Source organism: Suncus etruscus, chromosome 11, assembly GCF_024139225.1.
Source record: "Suncus etruscus isolate mSunEtr1 chromosome 11, mSunEtr1.pri.cur, whole genome shotgun sequence".
In the NCBI taxonomy this organism is placed as follows: Eukaryota; Metazoa; Chordata; class Mammalia; order Eulipotyphla; family Soricidae; genus Suncus; species Suncus etruscus.
In genome coordinates this window covers 82,494,473-82,504,478 of record NC_064858.1, presented here as the reverse complement: position 1 = coordinate 82,504,478, position 10,006 = coordinate 82,494,473, and the positions used below count along the sequence as shown (strand labels likewise).

The 10,006-nt window shown below is 32.2% G+C and overlaps 1 protein-coding gene and 2 pseudogenes across 1 annotated transcript; 1 reads left to right on the top strand and 2 right to left on the bottom strand.

Moving 5' to 3' along the window:
• Positions 1-637: 637 nt before the first annotated feature.
• Positions 638-1,614, top strand: LOC126022135 (olfactory receptor 6C2-like; annotated as a pseudogene).
• Positions 1,615-6,749: 5,135 nt separating this feature from the next.
• LOC126022134 (thioredoxin-dependent peroxide reductase, mitochondrial-like) lies at positions 6,750-8,335 on the bottom strand (annotated as a pseudogene).
• Positions 8,336-8,345: 10 nt separating this feature from the next.
• On the bottom strand, positions 8,346-9,281 carry LOC126022587 (olfactory receptor 6C76-like). The gene has a single exon (XM_049783555.1). It carries the CDS (start codon positions 9,279-9,281, stop codon positions 8,346-8,348), a length of 936 nt encoding a protein of 311 aa, XP_049639512.1.
• Positions 9,282-10,006: the final 725 nt, after the last annotated feature.

Here is a 10,006-nt window from a genome sequence, read left to right as displayed (position 1 = left end):
CCATGCATTGCCAAGTATAGCTGTTTTTCCCCTATGCAGTGCCAATTATGATACTTGTAGATATTAGCATTAACAGTCTTGAACAGAACCACATCCAAATACCAAGATTTTAAACTCTGGGGCCAGAATGGTGGCGCAGCAGTAGGGCTTTTTGCTTTGCATGGGGCTGACGTAAGACAGACCAGGGTTCGAGCCCCTGGCGTACCAAGTGGTCTCCCAAGCCAGGAACAATTTCTAAGCACATAGTCAGGAGTAACCCCTGAGCACCACCAGATGTGGCTAAAAACAAACAAAATGTTTTTAAACACTGGCCTGATTTACTTACAATCAACCCTGAGCCCAAAAAACCAGATGAAAAACTGAACTAAAAAAAAGTTATCTGAAATTTGAGGTATAATGATTTTAGAGAAAGAATTTTTAGCTATAAAATCATAATTAAATGACTATTTTACTGCTTACACATAAAATCAAAATGTGATGGTAATTGTAATAATATTAATATGATGAAATGAAAGAATATATGTGTACAAGAAGGCTGCATTTTTATATAGAGTATTTTGTCACAGTGTAAAATTATAGCTTCTCATGACTTTTTAATTTATTTTTACATGCTGCTTTGTAAAATAAAAATTTGATAATGAGAAACCACACAATAATAAAGTTTATCTTGCTGGAATTAATAGATGACCCACAACTAGAGATCATACTTTTCTTTCTTCCATTTTTTTTTTTGAGATCCTACTTTGCATCTTTCTATTTATTACTTACACGCTGAGTGTAGCAGGGAATCTGATTATAATCATCCTCGGTTTTGTGGACTCACATCTTAAAACACCCATGTAATTTTTCCTCAGAAATTTTTCATTCTTAGAAGTCTCATTTACAACTGCTCGTATTCCTAGATTCCTATACAATATGTCAACTGAAGATAATGCCATTACTTATAGTGTCTGTGTTACTCAATTATTTTTTTTGTTATTTTATTTGGAGCAACATAGTTTTTTCCCCTCCTGGCAGTCATGTCCTATTATCGCTATGCTGCTATCTGCAAACCTCTGTATTACATGACCAACATGACCCATAGAGTATGTATCATCTTAGTCCTTTCCTGTTGGGTGTCAGGCTTAGTGGTCATTAACTCACCTCTTAGCATGGGCCTTGAGCTTGAATTCTGTGACTCCAATGTTGTTGATCATTTTTTTCTGTGATGTAGGGCCCCTCCTAATGATTTCATGTACTGATATTTGGGAAATAGAACAAATGGTTATCATTATGGCTGTATTTACTCTCATTATCACACTAGTGTGTGTAATTCTTTCCTACACATGCATCATCATAACAATTCTCAGATTTCCTTCTGCTCAACAAAGGAAAAAAGCCTATTCAACCTGCTCGTCCCATATTATTGTAGTTTCTATTGCCTATAAAAGCTGTATCTTCATCTATGTTAAACCCTCTTCAATGGAAGATTTGGCCATAAATGAAGCTGTTGCAGTACTGAACGGGTCTGTTGCACCCTTGTTGAACTCCTTTATTTATACCATAAGGAATAAGCAAGTGAAAAAGGCTTTTAATGATGCTGTAAAAAAGGTATCTTTTCTTTCAAAGACATAAAAGATTTGATGATTTGATAAAATAAAAGAAGAAAGTTACTGTTTGACTTTCTTTTAACTGTCTTCAATGTTTTCTACTTTATTTTACCTTTTTACATAGATTAAAGATACACTCAACTTTTATTTTCTTTTATTTAATATATTTATTTAAGCATCATGATTATGAGCATGTTTGTAGTTGTGTTATAGTTATAAAAAACAAATACAAAACAAAAAAACCCCTTCATGAGTGCAACGTTCATTTGTCCACTGCCTCCATCTCTCTCCTCCTCACTCTTTGCCTGTATTTAAGACAGGCATTTTATTTATCTCACTCACTACTACTGTCATGGCAGCTGTCAATGTAGTTATTTCTCTGACTGGATTCACCGTTCTTTATGGTAAGCTTCATGTTGTAGGCCAGACCGTCCAGTTCTCATCTTTATTGACTCTGTATTATTATAATAATGTCTTTTATTTTTCTTAAAACCCATAGATGAGAGACTATTCTGTATCTAACTCTCTCCCTCTAATTTATTTCACTCAGTATAACAGTTTTCTTGTCCATCCATGTATAGGAAAATTTCATGATTTTATTTTTTCTAATAGCTGCATAGTATTCCATTGTGTATACATATCATGGTTACTTTAGCCAGTCATCTGTGTGTCGGGCACCTGGGTTGTTTCCAGATTCTGGATATTGTAATGAATATAGATGTGCAGAAAGCACTTTTGTTGTGTTTTTGTGTTCCTAGTATATATATGCATAGATGTATGTATGTATGTATGTATGTATATATAGGCTGGACTAGATGGCATTCCCACCAGCAGCGAATGAGAGTTCCTTTCTCCCCACATCCCTGCCAGCACTGATTGTTATTATTCTTTATGATGTGTGACAGTCTCTGTGACAATAGATGGCACCACATTTTTGTTTTTATTTGCATCTTCCTGCTGAGACTAAAGGCATCTTCAAGGAGGAAACAGCACTGTCCAAACTTGTGGAAACAGAGATAAACAGATGAAACTGTATTAATTTGAGAAACTTCTACACCTCAAAAGAAATAAAGAGGATACCCACAGAATGGAACAAACTACTCACCCAATACCCATCAGATAAGGGACTAATATCTAACATATTACTAGCAGAGTTTAACAAGAAAAAATTTCTAACCCATCAAAAAATGGAAAGAAGGAATAAACAGACACTTCCTCGAAGAAGAAATACAAATGGCTAAAAGGCTCATGAAAAAATGCTCCATATTACAAAATTTACTTTTCAATGTTTTTATATAACACTGAACTTATTAATGGTACATTTTCTCACTAAAGTGGTATAAAATTGGACCAAAGTGATAGCATAGTAGTAGGGCATTTGCTTTGAATGTGGCCAAATCTGAACAGGTCTGTGTTCAATCCATGGCATCCCATATGGTTCTCAAGCTTTCCAGGAGCTATTTATGTGTGCTGAGGCAGAAGTAACCCCTGAATTTTGCCAAGTTGGCCCCAAAATTTAAAAAATGGTATATAATTTATTATAAAAATTGCTTATATTTTTCTGAGATGTGTATATATCTTATAGATCATATATATGATACAGATCACTGCATGACTTTGGCAAAACAGGACTCTTTTCCTGAGATTGCCATTTTTAGCTGGAAGTCCTGTGAGCTCACCAATTGTCATAACTTAGTATAACATTCTTTTGAGAATAGAGTGCATTTAAGGAGCAGGCCAATGTTGACATGGTGACTGTGTTTTCTTGCATTTTAACTTGTAAAATAAAAGAGCTCATTTAAGAACCCAATATATCTAATAGGAGTTAAAAGTCTTTGATTCACTGGCTATGGGTTTAATTACCAACATTGCATATGCAGCCAGGAATGATATTTGGCATATAACTAGGATAAAGCTATGAGGGCTTCCTGTAATAAGAAAGAGAGAAAGAAAGAAAGAAAGAAAGAAAGAAAGAAAGAAAGAAAGAAAGAAAGAAAGAAAGAAAGAAAGAAAGAAAGAAAGAAAGAAAGAAAGAAAGAAAGAAAGAAAGAAAGAAAGAAAGAAAGAAAGAAAGAAAGAAAGAAAGAAAGAAAGAAAGAAAGAAAGAAAGAAAGAAAGAAGAAAGAAAGAAAGAAAGAAAGAAAGAAAGAAAGAAAGAAAGAAAGAAAGAAAGAAAGAAAGAAAGAAAGAAAGAAAGAAAGAAAGAAAGAAAGAAAGAAAGAAAGAAAGAAAGAAAAAGAAAAAGAAAGGAAGGAAGGAAGGAAGGAAAAAGAAAGAAAGAAAGAAAAGAAAGAAAGAAGAAAAAAGAAAGAAAAAGAAAGAAAGAGAGAGAAAGAAAGAGAAAGAAAGAGAGAGAGAAATAGAAAGAAAGGAAGAAAGAAGAAAAAAGAAATTAAAAAGAAGAAAGAAGAAAAAGAAAGAAAGAAAGAGAGGAAGAGAAAGAGAGAAATAGAAAGAAAGAAAGAAAGAAAGAAAGAAAGAAAGAAAGAAAGAAAGAAAGAAAGAAAGAAAGAAAGAAAGAAAGAAAGAAAGAAGAAATGAAAGAAAGAAAGAAAGAGAGAGAAAAAGAAAGAAAGAAAGAAGAAAGAAAGAAAGAAAGAAAGACAGAAAGAAAGAAAGAAAGAAGAAAGAAAGAAAGAAAGAAAGAAAGAAAGAAAGAAAGAAAAAGAAAGAAGCAAGGAAGGAAGGAAGAAATAAAGAAAGAAAAAGAATGAAAGAGAAAGAAAAAAACAGAAAGAAAGAAAAAATTAAAATAAGAAAAGAAAAGAAAGGGATAGAGGAAAAATTAAGAAAAATGTTAAAAATTAATCCAAAATGATTGATGAAAGTATACAATATAACTAGCAGCAATATGAACCTGAACATTTCATGTGGTTCCATGATTGATTCTTGACTTATTCCTGAGCACAGAGACTGAGCAAAGTTATGATCACTGCTGATTTGGATATCGAGTTATAAAACAGAAGAAACAAACTAAAAATATTATGACTAGTAAAAATAATTCTAAACCAAAATAAAAGAATTACTCAAATAGTCCCAAGACACTGAGACAGGCAGGCAGTCAGTGAGCTTCTCTGTGTCTCATAAACATAGTTTTTGAACCCAAGTCACTGCAATCTGAGAAAAGGAAGCACCTTGTCTAGTTAACCCAGCTGGGATTTTTTTTGTTTTGTTTTTGTTTTTTTCTGTTTTTGGTTTTTGGATCACACCCGGCAGCTTTCAGAGGTTACTGGCACTACAGTTAGAAATCGCTCCTGGCAGGCTCGGGTGACCATATGGGCTGCAGGGATTTGAACCACTGTCCTTTTGCATGCCAGGCAAACACACTACCTCCATGCTATCTCTCTGGCTCCCCAGCTGGGATATTTTTAGCCACAAAGATCCAAGAAGCTGAGGCAGACATTGGGTCCTCTTTGTAAATAAGAATATCCCAGCTGGGTTGTCTAGATATATCTGCAACAATAATTTAAAAAGACTACTATATTTACATGGACTTATTAAGATAAAGAAAAAATAAAATTTGAAAGCAAAAGGAATTATAATTTGGTATAGCTGGAAATGTATATCTATGATGACTATGATGAGAACTCCAGCATACTTCTCAAGTTTAACTGAATTTATTATTAGGTTTTGCTACTTTTTAAAATTAGATAAAGATACAATTTTGCCATGGAAAATAATGAAAATATTCTTGGGATATTTTATTTTATAAATTAATAATTTAATTTGAACTACCATAAAACATTTTTTAAATAGGACATGAAACACTTTCTCCAAATAAATACAAAAAATACTTGTTTAAAATTTGATTAAGATAAAAATATTATCAAAGAATTTTTTTCAGATAATAAGTGTTTTCAAAAACAATAGAAAGATATTAGTTATGGACATTGTTTAAATTTAGTCAAGTGAATTTCAGAATCACAAGATTAAATCATTTTAATATGGATGTTAATTTTGTCTTAATGTTCTTGAAGTAAATGAAATTCATAAAAATTTAGCTTTGGCACTTACACAGAACTTTCTTGATCTTAAATATTTAAAATATTCTAAGTATGTGGAATGTAAATTTAAATATACAAGCTGTTGGCATTTATATTTACCAATTATTCTTACATAAGTATAGATAGAAGCAATTTTGTTTGTTTTGTTTGATGCACACATCTGACTTTGCACAGGTCTTACTTCTGGTTTTGTGTGTAGTAGTCATTCCAAATACTGTTTGGAGACAATAAAGATAAGTAAATATATAAACTTAAAGAAAATTACTTTAAGCCATCATTGGTGTTCCAGAAAGTTTGAAAACTACCTGAAATAAAGTCTATGATTTTCCTGTTTCTTTTTTATTTTAAAATATGTTTATTTTGTTATGTACTTTATATTTAAATATTTCCAAAAATTAATTACAATTAATTCAAAATTTATTCAATAAATACACTTGATAATTACACTCAATCAATAGTTTGAAATACTTGTACATTTTAAGTCAGCTGGAAAAACAAATAAAATAAGCTGAGGAATACGGACCATGCATGATCATTAAAGTCATTTTGACACTGTTGTTTTTACAAAAACATGATTCACAGTTTTTGATTACTTATACATCTAAGCAGGAGTTATACTATTGATGCTAAGATATAACTATAATATTGGCTACTATGAAAAAAGTATATGTAAATTATCTTAAAGGAGAAGGATTTCAAGGAGAAAATATTATGACTTGATCAGGACCTTTGGTGTTTACTGTATTGCTGTGATGCCTACAGATTCAATGTAGGCTAAGAAAGAACATTTTCTTTGCCCACTGAAAACATGATCCAAGAGCTAGGAGAATCATATATTCTGGTTACCTTCAAAGGATTTTTTAAATTAGTAACTAGCCACAAAAGCTTTAATTATCCTGGACTGGAACAAAGAATGGTGGTTAACTCATTAGCATATGCTTGCAAGCATGAGAACTAGACTCAATACCTGAAAGACAAAACAAACAAATAAAAATAACCTTAACCATTATTAATTAAAAACAAATCAACATGATATTTCTGGTTATAAGCACAATTGGGCTTTGCCATGTATAAATTATCTAGCATGTGAGTTTGAGGCACAACTATGGTTCCTTTTTGATGTGTGGCGCTGCAGGGATATGTCGGATCTACTAGGTTAACTTACCAAATATTCTTTGGATTCCGTTGGATGTGACTTGATTGTTGGTGAATCTGGTGTTCAGTTCTCTGGGCTGACTTCTCTATGGGTTTCCAAGAACTGGAATGCCTTCAACAAGCACAGGGTCTCTTCCACACTGAGGTTCACTCTGAGGTAGGTCATTGATACTCATATGCTTGATGACTCATTGGGGCCGATGATGAAGAGGCCACTCATAGCAATATCAAGACCTTCTAGAAGCCAGAGTCTTTAGTCTCAAAGGGCCTATTTAATTAATCAGATCTAACAGTAGCATAATGTTTATGTGTCCCAAATCATTATTTTCCTGCACGTTTATTCAAGTTGTGTTTATCCAGATCAGAAGGAAAACATAGGAAGGAATTCATGGTGACTACCTCAGAGTTCACATAATTAAAATTCTTGATTATGTCACTAAATGCCATGATCATGATAAGACACACAAAGGTGAAATACAAAGCACCATGTATTCCCCCTTATAGTCATCAACGCTTTTTTTTTTTTTTTTGAATTCTTATTTTATGGCATACTCGGTGATTAGTGGGAGCATGGTATGAAGAGCTGGTGTTAACAGCATATTTGGTTGGACTGAAACCAGATCACAATACATTGGTCAAGCAAATTTTTCTCTAAAGTAGCAAGTCTCAGGGTTGCTGAGATAGAATATACCAGGGTAAGGTGCTCTGGTGTCAGGTAATCCAACCTTTGAGTAACCTTTCCACGGCCACCACTATGTTTAACATTGAGTGAAAATGGAGAAGAAATTACATTTTTAATTGCTAAAAATGCAAAAGATAGGGTCTGTAGCGATAATATAGTAGGTTGGGTGCTAATCTTGCATGCAGAGAACCCCCATTCAATCTGTGGCATCCTTTGAGATCTCCTAAGTGTGCTCGAAATGATTCTTGAGTGTTAAACCAGGAGTAAACCCTGGGCATTGCTGCTTGTAACACAAAAACAAAACAAAATAAAAAAAAGGGGGGGGGAATGCACACACATACACAAGAGAATAATGTCTTTATGGAATTATCAACATTGTATTTTGTCCTATGTGATTTAGGACAAGGCTATTTTTAGAAGTTTACAAAATATATCAAAAGAATTAAGTAATAACCTTATAATTTGTTTAAAAACCAATAATCAGAATGTTATAAAATTAAAGATAGAATATATCAAAAAGAAATAATGTAAAAACACAAAATAAACATTTATAATACTAAAAGTATGAAGGAGAAACATATTTAAAAAGGAATACTACTCAGCAGGAGAAATTACTGATTTCTCAATTATTAGACAAAAATAGGATTTGTTTCTCAATTGTATTGTAAATCTACTATTTCACTTTTAATTTGTATGCAAAATAAAATTTTACTTAAATGGTTATTAAAACTTACTTATGACATTATTATTTATTGCAATTCTTGCAAGCAAAATAATTATACTGATAAAGTTGAAATGGCATAATTGAAGAAAGAGTAAGGGACAAGAAGTTACCATGAATAAAGAAAACAATGAGGGTAATACTGTGTTAAACATAAAGTTTTATATGAAATTTATACTACCATTTTCTCATAATTATATTTTATTTGTGAAGCACTTGTTGACTAATTTCATAAAGGACTGCTTTACTTGCTGGTTTCTTAGAGAGTAAATAAAAGGATTTAGCATAGGGGCAACAGAGGTATTGAGCACAGCTATTCCCTTAGTCAAAGCCACTCCTTCTTTTGCTGAGGTTTTGACATACATAAAAATGCAACTTCCATAAGAAATGGAGACAACAATCATGTGTGAAGAACAAGTGGAGAAAGCCTTTTTCCTTTGCTCAGCAGAGGGAATTTTAAGAATTGTTTTCAAAATGAATGCATAGGAAAGAATCACCAATGCTAATGTTACCATGAGTGTAAATACTGCCAAGAAAAATGCCAGGAGCTCCAGGACCGCAGTGTCTGTGCAGGAGAGCATCAGCATAGGAGAAGAGTCACAGCTGAAGTGGTCAATTATATTGGAGTCACAAAAATCCAGTTGAAGCCCCATTATCACAGGTGGAAAGATGATAAGATATCCAACCAGCCAAGAACTAAATACAAGCTGTTTGCAGACTCTGCTGTTCATAATTGTTGTGTAATGTAGAGGTTTACAGATGGCTACATAACGATCATAAGACATAACAGTCAAAAGAAAAAATTCAGTTGAACCAAGAAGTAAAAAGAAAAAGACTTGAGTCATGCAAGAATTGTATGAAATAGTTTTATCCCCTGTTATAATGCTGACCAGGAATCTAGGAATAGAGACAGTGGTGAATGAAATTTCTAAAACAGAAAAATTCCTAAGGAAAAAATACATGGGAGTTTTGAGTTGTGAATCTATCAGAGTAAGTGTGATAATTGTCAAGTTTCCAGTTACACTCAGTATATAAGTAAAAAATAAAAATATAAAAATAAAAATATTTAAATCCTGGTCATCTGTTAATCCTAGAAGAATGAACTCTGTCACAGAAGTATGATTTTTCATTATTTTTTGTTGAGATCTTTCAGATTTAAGAATTCAACTAAGAAATAGTCTTGTGAGTCTAGAATAAATATTTAAAATAAGCTCATATAAGTTTTGCTTGTTAAAATTAAATACACAATATGTCAATAAATTAATTTCAATTGCATTGAATTATTAAAGCATAATAGCAAAATGATAACATAAACTCTATATGTAAATAATTAGATATATATACATAGATATAGGTAATTAGATTTTACATTCATAAATAAATAGAAATTAACAATAAAATGACCACAAAAGACTGTAGATGTAATACACAAATTCATTAATATAATTGTTTTTAGAACTATTAATAAATAATGTTTTGAGAAGTAAAATTTAAATTGATTAGAAAATGAATAAGAAATAAATATTTCATAGCATGGAGGTAAGGCACTTACCTTTCATGCAGAAGGTCATCGGTTCGAATCCCAGCATCCCATATGGTCCCCCGTGCCTGCCAGGAGCAATTTCTGAACCTGGAGCCAGGAAAAACCCCTGAGCACTGCCGCGTGTGACCCACAAAAAAAAAAAAAAAGAAATAAAAATCTACTCACAATAATATGGTCCCATGTGGTCTGTCAGCAATTTGATGACTCAAAACCAAATAGTTCTTTTTTATGATAACTGATATCAATGTACTATATTTTTATAACAATTATTAGACTTTATGTCTTTTTGCATCTGTTTTCAATTTTCTTATC